At 44.1% G+C, this 15,222-nt stretch overlaps 1 protein-coding gene across 17 annotated transcripts in view; it reads right to left on the reverse strand.

Annotated features, from left to right (window-relative positions):
- The window catches only part of LOC103824732 (ubiquitin-associated protein 2-like), a 195,825-nt gene that overhangs the window by 130,155 nt on the left and 50,448 nt on the right, over positions 1-15,222 (reverse strand). For 13 of the 17 annotated variants that reach the window (XM_050986329.1, XM_050986328.1, XM_050986324.1 and 10 more), the window contains 2 exons: positions 1,974-2,028; positions 678-781 (listed from right to left, as the gene is read on the reverse strand). The exons of 2 other annotated variants lie outside the window; for them this stretch is intronic. In XM_050986329.1, the coding sequence (XP_050842286.1) occupies positions 678-781; positions 1,974-2,028 (159 nt within the window). 2 more of the 17 variants (XM_050986334.1, XM_050986333.1) reach the window with 2 other exon arrangements.

Consider the following 15,222-nt stretch of genomic DNA (forward strand, 5'->3'; position numbering starts at 1 on the left):
CGTCATCGGTATGTGAAGAATGGGTGAAGAACGTGTGCATAAGTACGAGGGCATAAAAGTCTAGGGTTTTCTTTGTTTGGGGTCCCACTCCAGAAGCACCCAGGTCGAGTTGACCTGCTGCTGTACCACTCTTAAATTATTTTTATAACATCAGATGCCTGAGGCTCTGCTCTGGGAAACCTAGGGTCAAGCCTGAAGAAGGAGGAAGCATGCCTGAGAGTGAATGTGTGTTAGCAAGGAGTCGAAAGGGGTACCCATTGGTTCACTGGAGCTGCCTACTACGAAGGGACTCTGGTCTAAGCAGTTAAAGTCTCAGGTGGTATGTGTGTGACTCCTTGAATGGTGTGAGAATGCTTAGGCATTGGCTTCTCCTTTAACACAGGTCTTCACATACAAGACTCTTCCAATAATTCTTCAAATCCCTTGGTCTCTCAAGGGTTTGTTAGCATTAAACCAAAAAAGTTGCAAATTGCCTTCCCTTCATTCTAACAGAGTCAGGCTACAGCATGTGCTCTGCACATTAGTAGCAATTAAGCTATAAAAAAGAACTAATATCTGTGTCATGTGAAATGTATTCACATTTTCAGAAGTTAACTGAACACTAACAGAATGGTTATTTTAACTGCAATTTGCTACAGGTCTTAATTTCAATCCTTCCACTTCTTGAAGCATCTTACCAGTTCCATCATCTGCATCATTCTGACCAGTCTCCCAAATCTCTGATTTTGTCCCAAAGCCATCAGTGGCAGAAGACTCCATATAGTCTGCAGGGTTGAATGTCCTAGAGTTTTAAAAGTTTAAAAATGGAAGAGAACACATGTGTCATTCAATGAACATAGATGTCATCATTTTTTTAGCTGAAGTTGCATTAGATTTAACTTCTTGATTTCCACATAATCTATCTTGATCATTTTAGTTTCAAAAAATTTTCCTCTATGAGCAGACACAGATAAAAGGAGAAAAGAAGGGGAGAAAAAAAAAGTGAAAAGACTGAAAAAAAATTACTGTAGATAAACTGAGCCAAACCAACAATTCCTGAAATAGCAGTTAACAGCATACCTACTCCCTCAGTCTTATAAAGCATTAGTTTATATGCACAGTGATAAGCCTCTCTGAGGTGATAGTTTCTCAGAAGGTGGCTTACTGATGAGAAACCAGTATCATGTCCTTTCAGAGCACCAGAGCGGTGCAGGACAGGAGTCAGACCATCAGTAAGGCCTATTTCAGAATGGACTCAACACCAATGCCAAAACACACAGATGAAACTAAAAGGTGAAAAAGGATCATTGAAGAAAAACCTCTTTTCAGTTTATCATCTACAAGTATGAACAAGAAGAATTATCAGAAAAGTAGACTTAATCATCTGTTCATCATGACATCAATGATGTTACATGAAATATCTTTAAAGGCAAACACTGAGTGAAAGTAGTGGAAGCTACACTTCATAAAGCAAGTTATTCCACCAAAACTGAGAACAAACTTTAGAGCTGCTGAGTAACTTCTTTTGATTTTGTTTTAGGGTCAATGTACGTCCAAACAGCTAAAGCATGAAACCTCAAAAACAGGAGAAAGTTTAGAATCACTAGTCTTTCAGGTTTTATATAGAACTTGAAAGTTCTACATTACACTGAAAGAATTTTTTTTTTAATTGACCAAGAACTATATGCACCACACAAAACTTTCAGTCTCCAAGACACTACTGATGGCTGCTACTGATAGGTACAAATGGTTTCCCCAAGTTTGAGATATTAACATTAAGTAAACTCACATTAGGTTTGCATAGGTGTCTCTAGGTAGAAATACTGGTTTAAGACAAAAATAATCCATTAATAATCTAAGACATTTTGAATTTTTGTATCTATACAGGTTTATCAAACATACAGAAACATTAAGACACACAGTGGCAACACTGTCAATTAATATTGCCAGTGAGTTTGATCCTTGCCCAAATCTGCGCTCTGTGTGTTTCTTACCCCATGCCTTGGGTTGAAAACCTCCCTGCTCCTTTCCCTCTGCCACGTCCAAACCCTAGGAGAGAAAACACCATTTAATAGCAACAGCAGAGGAGCCACCAATTGCTAGTCTGTCACAGAAAATATAACAGTTGAAGAAAAAAAAAAGTACTGTGGTTAAATATAATTTACTTGCCAAATTTCCCTAACACATGCAAGTAAGCCACAGTTCATATAACACTTTGTGTTTCAGTAGGACTTGCAATTCTTTTCTATCTTTTCTGTATCTAGTGAAGTAGCTCCAAATGCCAAGAAAAAGACTTTACCTAAAGAATCATTCCATGAGACTGCTATTGCCAAATCATTAGACATTGTTCAAAATTTCATTTAATTTTTCCCTCTTGTCTAAATGCTTTAAAATTCCAGCCTCCCTGCATACCTTGATCTCTCAAGAAATTCCATCACTTCTTATCTGTGAGAAGAAAGCTTAAATATTCAATTTGCTTCCTTCTCTGACTCAGGCCATCCCTACCCTCCTGTGCTTTCACCAACCTGTTCCAACACATTCCTTCTGTTTCCCCTTTAAGCATAACTACTAACATGATAATTATCCAATTCAAATTACTCAAACTTCCTTGTTATCACCCACAAGAACATTAATTTCTATTTTAACAACAACAAATATTTGTTGCCTCAAATTTTGGTTACCAACCTCAGTTTACAAGCTTCTTAATATAGTGAATGGCTTTATTTTTGCATGTTGCATAGTGCCAAGAAAGCATGAAAATTTTTGTATTACTTAACCATTCATAAAGCACATGTCTATGAAAACTGTTAGAAACTATTTCTTACATGTGGCATATTTCTACATAGTTTTGGTGGAATTTTTTCTTTTTTATAATGTCAGTATCTGAGGCTTTTTCAGTTTGTTGGGGTTTTTTTTGAGGGAGACTGTATATTATTTGGTATTACAAGAGTTGCTGCAGAGAAAAAAGTGATGTTTATTTTAATGACAAAATTATGTGGTTATAAAAAGTCACTGAACACCTACAAGCTTACCAGAACACAAAAGTTATAATCCTAAGTCACTGATATACTGGTTGTCCAAACATCAGAATTGCCTATGAAAGGCTTCAAATTTGCATCAGAATTACCCCTTATTTTGAGGGGACCATCTAAACTGAATAAACAGTAGCTGCAAGACATGGCAAATTCAGTTTAGAAAGTTCCTGTTTTAATGACTTTCCTTTTCCTCCCCTCACCACTTGTTCTCCTCCTTGCCCTAGTTCACTATCCATGTTTTAAAAGACATTTCTGGACTGCTAAAATACTGTGGTGGTTTGACCTTGGCTGGAGGTCAGGTGCCCACCAAAGCTGCTCTTATCACTCCCCTCCACAAATGGACAGGAGATATCACTCACCAATTACCATCACAGACTAAACAAACCTGACTTGGAGAAATTAATTGAATTTATGACCAAAATCAGACTAAGATAATGATAATGAGAAGTAAAACAAATCTTAAAAACACCTTTTCCCCACTCCCCCCTCCTTCTCAGGCTTAACTTTATTCCCGATTTTCTACCCCCTCTCCCCCAACAGAGCGGTGAGATGAGGAATGGAGGTTACAGACAGTTCATCACATGTTTAGGTCACTGCTTCCTCTTCAGGTAAAGGAGTCCTTCCCTTGTTCCTGCATGAGGTCCTTCCCATGGGAGACAGTCCTTCATGAGCTTCTCCAATGTGAGTCTTTCCCACAAGCTGCGGTTCTTCATGAACTGCTCCAGCGTGGATACCTTTCATAGGGTCAGTCCTTCAGGAACAGGCTGCTCCAGCATTGGTCCCCCACAGGGTCACAAGTCCTGCCAGCAAACCTGCTCCAGTGTGGGCTTCTCTCTTCATGGGGCCACAGGTCCTGCCAGGACCCTACTCAAGCAGAGATTTCCCATGGGGTGACAACCTTCTTTTGGGCATCTACCTGCTCCAGCGTGGGGTCTTCCACAGGCTGCAGGGGGGTCTGTGCTCTCCTGTGGACCTTCATGGGCTGCAGGTAGACATCCTGCAGGTCTTCACCATGAGCTGCAGGGGAATCTCAGCTCTGGCACCTGGAGCACCTCCTCCACCTCCTTCACTGACCTTGGAGTCTCCAGCACTGTTTCTCACATATTGTCACTCCTTTCTTCCTTGGATGCAATTACTTCTGCGCAGTATTTTTTCCCCATCCTTAAATATGTTATCACATACATTACTACTATTGCTGATTGGTTTGGCCTTGGCTAGTGGTGGATCTGTCTTGGAGCCAGCTGGCATTGGCTCTGTCAGACATAAGAGAAGCTTCTAGCAGCTTCTCGAAGAAGCCATCCCTGCAGTCCTCCCCTTCCCTTGCTACCAAAACCTTGCCATGCAAACACAAGGACTTCTTAGAAATATCAACACAAAACAACAAGAACACAGAAGAATGAAGTCTGACACTAGGCAATTTTCCCCCCTTGACACTCTTTTCACAATCATCTGGAGAGAAAAGACAGAGATTAGTAAACCGGTAACAAGTGCAACCTGGCAGTTGTCATCCCTCTTCACTGAGCCCACACACAGAGCTGTGCTCTTTGCTCTGTCATAAACAGTGTCCCAGACCCTGCTGTCCCCATCTGATAACTCAGCCTTCTAAACCTCTGTCCTGGTTTAGGTCAAATTTGGGAGAGAATCCCCAAAAAGGGCTTCTCCAAAAGCAAACCCACACAACCCCTCCCCCAGTTAGTTCGGGAAGAATTCCTCGGAGAGAGGTGGAAAGAACCTGTTTATTTGACAATCACAGCACCCCCCAGCACACACAATGAACAATACCGGATGACACCACTCTTCCACTGCTCTGAGAAAGATGACAAATTCAGAAAGTCTCTCCTGAGTGTTTGCTCTGTTATCAGTCCCTCCGGCGCTGAGGCAGCTGCTGCAGTCACAAGGTGTAACCTCTCTCTCCGTGTTCTAAATCCCAGTCCGGAGCAGTCAGCAGGTCCAACGGGGTGGGGGGAACAGTCCAGAAAGGAATTTGGACTGTTTAGCTAAAGTAACTAATGAGAAGGGGGGAAAAAAAGCAAGAGCAACCAAAGCAGAAGCAAAGCAGAAGCAAGAGCGAAAGCAAATAGCAGGGCAAAAAGCAAAAAAGCCACAACATGCACTGGTGCTATCTGTATGTCCTGCCGAGTGGCTGATAAGAGGCCCAAAACAAAACTCTCACTCTGCCAGTCTTAAAGGCACAGAACATAATATCCAGCATAAATTACATACACACGAATGGGGATAACAGTCACCCTAGGACATTCCACCCCTTATCCCCATATCGTCAAACAATTTCATTCTCACCCCACAATCAGATCTCCCTGAGGTACACATCGTGTTGTTCCATCTCTCTGCATCACCCACCATGTGCATCCTGGTCCCTGAGCAAAGACAACCCCACAAATGGGTTTGTCTGTACTCGAGGCAGAATTGATCCACACTGTCGTCCCTAACAAACCTCTGACATGTACCACTGGGACTTTAACTCCATCTATTATATTCAGGGACTCAGACTGGGCAGGACCTGCTCGGTTAGTGGAACCTCAAGTGTTAACTAACCAGGTAGCCTTTGCTAAGTGCTGCTCCCAATTTTTGAAGGATCCCCTATCTAACGCTTTCAAAGTGGTTTTCAACAGTCCATTGCACCTCTTCACTTTGCCTGCAGCTGGTGCATGGTAGGGGATATGGTACACCCACTCAATGCCATGTTCCCTAGCCCAGGTGTTGATAAGGCTGTTCTTGAAATGAGTCCCATTGTCTGACTCAATCCTCTCAGGGGTACCATGCCTCCAAAGGACCTGCTTTTCAAGGCCTAGGATGGTGTTACGGGCAGTGGCATGAGACACAGGGTAGGTTTCCAACCATCCAGTGGTGGCTTCTACCATGGTCAGCACGTAGCGCTTACCTTGGCATGTCTGCGGCAGTGTGATGTAGTCAATCTGCCAGGCCTCCCCATACCTGTACTTGGACCACTACCCACCATACCACAGGGGCTTCACTCGCTTGGCCTGTTTGATGGCAGCACACGTCTCACAGTCGTGGATAACCTGAGAAATACTGTCCATGGTTAGATCCACCCCTCAGTCTCATGCCCACTTATAGGTGGCATCCCTGCCTTGATGGCCTGAGGCATCATGGGCCCACCGAGCTAGGAATAACTCTCCCTTGTGTTCCCAATCTAGGTCTACCTTTGACACCTCTATCTTTGCAGCCTGGTCTGCCTGCTCAATTTGTTGGTGCTCCTCATTGGCTCTACTCTTGGGGACATGGGCGTCTACATGGTGGACCTTCACAGGTAGCTTCCCTACCCTAGCAGCGATGTCTTTCCACTCATCAGCAGCCCAAATTGGTTTCCCCTTACGCTGCCAATTGGCCTCTCTCCACCTCTCCAGCCATCCCCACAGAGCATTGGCTACCATCCATGAATCAGTGTAAAGGTAGAGCCTGGGCATTTCTCTCTCTCAGCAATGTCCAGGGCCAGCTGAACAGCTTTGAGTTCAGCAAGTTGGCTCGATCCACCTTCTCCTTCGGTAGCTTGAGTGACCTGTCGTGTGGGGCTCGATATGGCTGCTTTCCACTTCCGGTTCATCCCTAAAATGTGACAGGAACCGTCCGTGAAAAGGGCGTAGCGTGTTTCCTCTGGGGGCAGCTGGTTATATGGAGGGGCCTCTTCAGCCCGTCTCACTGGTTCTGGTTCTTCATCTGTGACACCGAAATTCTCACCTTCGGGCCAAGTTGTAATCACCTCCAAAATCCCAGGGCGATTCAGTTTACCTATACGGGCGCGCTGAGTGATAAGGGCAATCCACATGCTCCATGTAGTGTCGGTGGTATGATGAGTGGAAGGAACCTTGCCTTTGAACATCCACCCCAGCACCGGCAGTCGGGTGCCAGGAGGAGTTGTGCTTCCGTGCCAATTACCTCTGAGGCAGCTTGGACTCCTTCATAGGCAGCCAAAATTTCTTTCTCCGTTGGAGTATAGTTGGCTTCAGAGCCTCTGTAGCTTCGACTCCAAAATCCTAGTGGTCGACCCCGAGTCTCCCCAGGCACCTTCTGCCAAAGGCTCCAGGACAAGCCATGGTTCCCGGCTGCAGCGTAGAGCATGTTCTTCACATCTGGTCCTGTCCTGACCGGACCAAGGGCTACTGCATGAGCAATCTCCTGCTTGATCTGGGCAAAAGCTTGTTGTTGCTCAGGGCCCCAGTGGAAATTGTTCTTGCAGGTGACCAGGTAAAGAGGGCTGACAATCTGACTGTACTCGGGAATGTGCATTCTCCAAAAGCCTATGGCACCTAGGAAAGCTTGCGCTTCCTTCTTATTGGTTGGTGGGGACATAGCTGTGATCTTGTTAATGACATCTGTTGGGATCTGACGCCGTCCGTCTTGCCACTTCACGCCCAGGAACTGAATCTCACGAGCTGGTCCCTTTACTTGGCTCTTTTTAATGGCAAAACCAGCTCCCAGGAGGATTTGCATGATTTTCTGTCCTTTCTCAAACACTTCTGTGGCTGTGTTCCCCCACACAATGATGTCATCAATATACTGGAGGTGTTCTGGAGCCTCACCCTTTTCCAGTGCGGTCTGGATCAGTCCATGGCAGATGGTGGGACTGTGCTTCCACCCCTGGGGCAGTCGGTTCCAGGTATACTGCACTCCCCTCCAGGTGAAAGCAAACTGAGGCCTGCATTCTGCTGCCAGAGGAATGGAGAAAAATGCATTGGCAATGTCAATAGTGGCGTACCACTTTGCTGCCTTGGACTCTAGCTCGTACTGGAGCTCTAATATGTCTGGCACAGCAGCGCTCAGTGGTGGAGTCACTTCATTCAATGCACGGTAGTCCACCGTCAATCTCCATTCTCCCTCAGATTTACGCACAGGCCAAATGGGGCTGTGAAGGGTGAGTGGGTCTTGCTGACCACCCCTTGGCTCTCCAGCTCTCGGATCATCTTATGGATGGGGATCACAGCATCTCGAGTGGTTCTATACTGCCGTCGATGCACTGCGGAAGTGGCAATTGGCACCTGTTGCTCTTCTCCCTTCAGAAGTCCTACTGCAGATGGATTTTCTGACAGTCCAGGCAAAGTATTCAATTGCTGGATGCCCTTAGTCACTAGAGCTGCTATCCTTTTGGGTCCTTGAAATACCCACTTCGAAGGTAATCTATGCCCAAAATACATGGGGCCTCCGGGCCAGTCACAATGGGGTGTTTCTTCCACTCATTTCCCGTCAGGCTCACATCCGCTTCCACCAAGGTGAAATCCTGGGATCCCCCTGTCACACCGGCAATAGAAACAGACTCCGTCCCCACATGTCTCGATGGGATTAATGTGCACTGCGCACCAGTGTCAACCAAAGCTTCGTATTCTTGTGGTTCAGATGTGCCAGACCAACGAATCCACACAGTCCAAAAAACACGGTTTTCCCTAGCCTCTACCTATGTTGGGCGCCAAAATTTGTCCTGGTTTAGGGAAAATTTGGGAGAGAATCCCCAAAAAGGGCTTCTCCAAAAGCAAACCCACACGGCCCCTCCCCCAGTTGGTTTGGGAAGAATTCCTCGGAGAGAGGTGGAAAGAACCTGTTTATTTGACAATCACAGCACCCCCCAGCACACACAATGAACAATACCAGATGAGACCACTCTTCCACTGCTCTGAGAAAGATGACAAAATCAGAAAAGTCTCTCCTGGGGGTTTGCTGTTATCAGTCCCTCCGGCGCTGAGGCAGCTGCTGCAGTCACAAGGTGTAACCTCTCTCTCCGTGTTCTAAATCCCAGTCCGGAGCAGTCAGCAGGTCCAACGGGGTGGGGGGAACAGTCCAGAAAGGAATTTGGACTGTTTAGCTAAAGTAACTAATGAGAAGGGGGGAAAAAAAGCAAGAGCAACCAAAGCAGAAGCAAAGCAGAAGCAAGAGCGAAAGCAAATAGCAGGGCAAAAAGCAAAAAAGCCGCAACATGCACTGGTGCTATCTGTATGTCCTGCCGAGTGGCTGATAAGAGGCCCAAAACAAAACTCTCACTCTGCCAGTCTTAAAGGCACAGAACATAATATCCAGCATAAATTACATACACACGAATGGGGATAACAGTCACCCTAGGACAACCTCCTTGCTCAGCCTACCTCTTCTACTGCTTTTTTCTCCTTCACCCACCTAAAATCCACAGTCTGGGAAGCTGACCCATGGCATTACAGGGTTGCAGCTTTAGAAGTGAGTGCACTCTGGATTATCTTTCTGCCTAGTAAATATTGGTTGGTTTTCTTAAAAGAGTAGAACCAGCTAGAAAAGTTTACTTGGGACACTGTACTTCCTACAGCTATCAATACAGTATTAAACACCATTTACTAATGATGCACAGAAGTGAGATCAAAAGTTTTTTACAAACTCAACTACAAGACTGACTGGGAGCTGCAAATTGCAGTAACAGTCAAGCAGAAATATTTTTGAGTGAGGCAGACATTAGGTACTGGCATCGTTTGAGCCTGGCGGAATGCCAGTGCCCCAACAAGAATACCTCTTTCCCTGGCATCCACTGTGAGATGTGATCAGAGACAGAGCAGAGCAGGCTCCAACTTAAGGTTGAAAGAAAAAAAGAACTTTATTAACCTAAAACTACAAAGAAAAACACACAGAACACACAGAACACAGGATGAAAACCTTCCAAATTTCTTCCTCCTCCCCCCACCAAATTTCCAATTCCATTACCACCCTTTAGATAATCAATACTCAGTTCCTCAAGAAGAGAGAAGTCCCTCTTGCACCACAGACTTCCCCAGGAAACAGTCGAAACTTCTCGTGTTTCCGTGTCACGTGTGGCACCGCTCGGAGAACATTTTGCCATCGTGACCTCTTCCTTCCATGTCCAGTGCTCTCACCACTGCACATGGATCAGAGCTGCTTCTAGGGTTTTTCCCTTTAAGGATGCTTTGTCCAGTTCCAAAGAGAGCACAGTCCCTCTCCTTTTGGGACACCTGTCCCCCCCAAATTTCACCCCCTGGGGCCGAGGGGTCTCTTGAACAGAGATCATCTTCTTCTTCTTCTTCGAAGACGGAGGGCACCACCACCACCCTCCTCACCCGTCGTCTCTGTTCACACACCTCCACATCACCGCACTCTCCTGGCTCTGAGCCATTGCCTCCCCCTAGAATGCAGTCTCTGTGTCGCAGGAATACAAGTGGGTTCTGCTGTGGCTATACAAGAAAAATCCAGCCAAAGGCCACTCCATCATCTCCTCCCACCTAGGATTCTTCTCAACATCCTCTCAATCTCATCAACTTCAGGAGGAATCAGCATTTGCAAGGTTTCCATCCTCCCCAGAAGGGTTAAAAGTCCCCGGCTCTGCCGGTTTGGTTCATGAACTCCCACGCCTGGCTGCCCTGCTGGGCACCCCCCCCCCTTCTCCTTCACGCCGGCCGTGCTATCACAGGCACGGGCTCTGGCTCTCTCTCCCTCTCCCTGGGGGGGGGAATGGGGGATGGCTGCCCGAAGCCCTTGCAATGTTCTCCTCCACCCTTCGGACCAGGCCTGGCCTACCTCCCTCCGGCCGCATGGCTCCCCTCCCACCCTGCCCAGCTCGGAGCTGGGCAGGGAGGGTCTGCTCAGTTCCAAACCGGAACTCAAAAGGAAATTCCCCTGGGAGTTCACAGCTTTTAACCCCCCTGTGTCCCCCATGCGTATCCATGCCCTCAGTGGACAAACCAGGTGCCAATATTAAAATCTGAACACCAATTGGCTTGACCACACCATCACAAAAAACTTCATTTCCTCTCAAACCACGACAGGTACAAAGAAAGTAGCTGGAATAGCTAGCATAAAAGTAGAAATAGATTTTAGAAGAGGAAGTCTCCCAAGCCTCCTAAGTGCAAAAGTCTGAAAAAATAACTTTAGCATATTACACATAAGATGAAGTTTTAGTAAACAAGGCATATGTACAATACCATACCAGGATGGGCACAATAAACTACTGGTTGAAAACAGCAATAAGAACTTCTAACAATTTTAGAAACTGCTAGAAAAACATCATGTTGTTCCTGAAACTCTAAGCACAGTCTTAGATTACCAGTCAGCAAGGCATTTTCAAAGTGATCTGGTATAAAAAGTTAATCCTGAACTTGAATTTCAAGTAGATTCCCTTAACTTCATAAAGCTATGTCTATGCCTTCTGTCAAACTGAAACTAAGTTTAATCAACAAATGCAACAAAAAGTATTCTAGTGAAGACAAAAGAGCAGTAGCAAACCAGGAGGGTTAGCACTAAATTCAAATCTGTAAAACACTTACGAAGAACTGATTTAAAATATGGGACAGTGAGTACCCACCACTGAAAGACCACCCTGACACAGAATCTCATACATCATGGTCATTGTGAAAAATGCATATTATATGATTGGCTCTTCGCAAATATTAACATAAATACTATATGTTTTATGTTGGAAAGTTATGTTGTATTAATCTCTTTTAAGTAGTGCTGTATTAATCTCTTTTAAATAGTGTGGTAAATATAGTTTTTAGGCTATTAGCATAATATTAAAATAAAAACTATGTGATGTAAGATACTTTTTGTAACTAGCTCAAGGAATGGATAAGATAATCACGAAATTCTTTCCATAGAGATAACAAGAAGACACCAAGATCCCAAGAGAAGAATGATTGCCTCCTTATTGGGATAACACAGACTTCAAGGGACCAAGACGATTGATTTACAAGATGAGGGGGGGGAAGCTGAAATTAAGCAGAAACACACCTAGTTTGAAAGGAATGTTTGAATCATGTTTGAGATATATGAATATGAATAGGCTATTGCTTTTAAGGGTTAATCCTTTGTTAGAAAGGTGTGCTTTTGTGGCTAATGAAAAGCACCCAGATGTCCATAATTCTTTGCTTTTATTGTCTTTTATTGTCCTAACTTTGATTATCCAAATTCTTATTGTCCTAATTTTTATTACTATTTTCATTGTTATTAAACTTCTAAAATTTTAACACAAGTGAATGGCATTTTTCACAGTCACTAATGCAAGATGCCAGTGGGAAGAGCTGATATTTTCTGACACAATCAAATCACTACTATAGCCTAAATTCTCATGCTCAGAAAGTTACTTCACTACCAAAATTAAAACATGGCCTTAAAATAATTAAAAGGCACACAGCTTTCTATCATAGAGAAGTTGGTCAGGAAGCAACTGTGAATGACCATCAGGTATTTCCAAACTTTTGCTACTTTTTAACAGTGACTAAAAGGTCAGTGAGCAAACAGGGCTTCACACAATTCAGAGCAGGGACCCATTTTCTGAGCATGCATTTCCACAGTAACTTAAACCCATTTAAATCAGAACTACTACAACAGAAGTTTCTCACTAGTGATCACAACTCTGCTCTTTCCTGCACTAAGCTTTGCACACACTGTCAAAAAAAGTAAGTGAACACAAAGCCACCATCAGAAAACAAAATTATTAGGTCACTGTTGTATTGGCTCTTCAAACCAGTTTCCCGCTTGCTAAATGCCAGAAAACCAGTCACCTTTATACAAGGATAAGCCACCAAAACCCCTTTGTCCCCAGCTACCATGATGCCTGCCCTCTTTTTATTTTTTTTTGCTTGGTTAATTTTAAATTTAGATCAATCCTCTATTAAAGTTCAAATGTACCAAGAGGCAGACAAGATAAATTCTTCCCTGCAGTAATGCCAGTTTATGCTTTTAACATAAAAAGTATAGCTTTAACACTACTCTAAAGAGATGCACAGATATGATTTATGTTACAACAGCCAATGTTCACTAAAAATTTTTTTCCTGTGGTAATTCACAATCAGCAATTTTTCTAACAACATTTTTATATACTGACAAAAAGACAAGTGACGTGGCAGTAGCTCATTAAATCTTCCACCGAGTCTAAAGGAATAGACTTTCTTACAATCAATCAGCATATTGAGCACAAAACCAAATAATGGAATCAGGCAAATAACAAAATTACACACACCTCCCTCAGTTGACTAGGTTCACATTAGCCACCACTTATTCAATTTATATTTTTCTTTTCTGGAATGAATTATAGAGAAGTCAGCCTAAGCAGGGAGTGAGATTTTGTTTCCACTAAAACCCATTGGGAGTTAAAAACACTTATAATTACACAATCAAGGCTTCACTCTGGTACCATCCATGCATAGAAAGAATTGTTCATCTCATACACAACTATTCTTCCCACAAAACAAATGCACACTACATGGAAGCATGAAAAAGGTGTGTAGCATCACAACTCAGATTGGAGTACTCCATTAACTTAATAACCTAAGATGTAAAAAATCCAGTTTGCTGAGCTTGCAGACCTAAATCTTCCCACTGCATCACAGAAACTTTATTTTGAAATTCAGATTTTCACAATGACAGGTTTAATTAGGTGAAGACACTTTAAGATTAAGAAACAGGCTTAAGAACAGTAAGGGAACGTAGACTGGAAGTGCAGGTAACACCTTAGATTTGCACTTATCTCTGACTACCCAATAATCAAACAGTCCTCGTCTCTGCTTTGGAAATACAGAGCCAGCCATCCTCCCAGCAGACACTAAGGTGACAGAAGTTTAAGCCTTGCAAAGAGATAAGGATGCTAAGTATAGAGAATTATTATTCTTGGTATTCCATATTACCAAAACAAACACTGAAATGATATTCAATATATTATATCTTGATATTATTATACATACATTACAATTCAAATAATTTTGTCTTGTTAGTTATCATAAAGCTAGAAGCATTAAATCAGTTTTATATTATAATGCATGTACTCTAGTAACCATTTATAGAATCAGAATAATTAAGGCTGGAAAAGACCTCCAAGATTAAGTCCAACTGTTGACCCAGCACCAACATAACATCCCCAAGTGCCACATCCACATGCATTCTGAACACTTCCACTTTCTTGTAGTGAGAGGCCAAAAATTCAAAATGAGATTCGAGCTGTGGCCTCACCAGTGCCCAGTACAGGGGAATGATCACTGCCCTGGTCCTGCTGGCCACACTATTGCTGATACAGGCCAGGATGCCATTAACCTTCTGGGTCACCTGGGCTCATGTTCAGCCAGCTGTTAACCAGCACCCCCAGGTCCTTTTTTGCTGGGCAGCTTTCCAGCCACTCTGCCCCAAGCCTGCAGTGCTGCAGGGGGTTGCTGTGACCCAAGTGCAGGACCTGGCCCTTTGCCTTGTTGAACTTCATACGATTGACCTCAGCCCATTGATCCAACTTGTCCTGATCCCTCTGTAAAGCCTTTAGACCCTCCAGCAAATCAACACCAACTTGGTGTCATCTGCAGACTTACTGAGGGTGCACTTGAACCTCTAAAGCAATCATGGATAAAGATATTAAGCAGGATTGGCCTAAACACTGAGCCTTAGGGAACAGCACTAGTGAATGGCCTGTAGCTGGATTTCACTCTGTTCCCCACCACTCTCTGAGCTCAGCCATCCAGCCAGTTTTCTACCCAGCTAACAGTGTGTCCTGGGGTGACTTTATGATGCTTGTATCCCCATTCATCTGTTTAGCCCAGAAACAAGTTTTGCACCTCTAAGACTGGTTCCAAGAGTGAAGGGGGGAAGAAGAAGCCCGCAGTTTGTTATCAGAAACTGCACTCACTCCTCCACATTTCTGCTTCTGGACTGTGTTGTCTGTGGACGGACAGACAGCAGGACAGAGTGCTCCTTTTAGTTAGTTTCTAGGTAGCTGAGGCAGAGAAGTTCCCTGGACTGTGTCCTTTTCTTTTTCTTTGGACCTGTTTAAACCTGCTCTGGACTGAACACCCAGAAGAGCACCGGCAGCTCGCACCTGTGGCCCACTGGGCCGGGCCTGGGCCGCAGCATTTCCAGCACCAGAGGGACTGATAAGAGACCAAGTAAGCTGAGCTACAGCCCATGAAGGGGACTTTTCTGAGTTTGTCATCTTTTTTGGTGCAGCAAGAGGTTTTATTGTTTAATATTGTCCATTTTTGTGTGCTGGTGAATGCTTTGCCTGTTAAATAAACAAGTTTTTTCCACTTTTCTCCAAGGAAATCTTTTTCCCCTAACCAGTTGGGGAATTTGCTTTTCCAGAGGAAACCCCTAACCCAGGACACAGTGCAACTGGCCAATCCATGAACACCCACTGCCTCCAGGAGAATGTTGTGGGAGGCAGTGTCAAAGGCTTTACTGAACTCTAGGCAGACAACATCCACAGCCTTTGCCTCATCCATTAGGCAGG

Source organism: Serinus canaria, chromosome W, assembly GCF_022539315.1.
Source record: "Serinus canaria isolate serCan28SL12 chromosome W, serCan2020, whole genome shotgun sequence".
Taxonomy (NCBI): Eukaryota; Metazoa; Chordata; class Aves; order Passeriformes; family Fringillidae; genus Serinus; species Serinus canaria.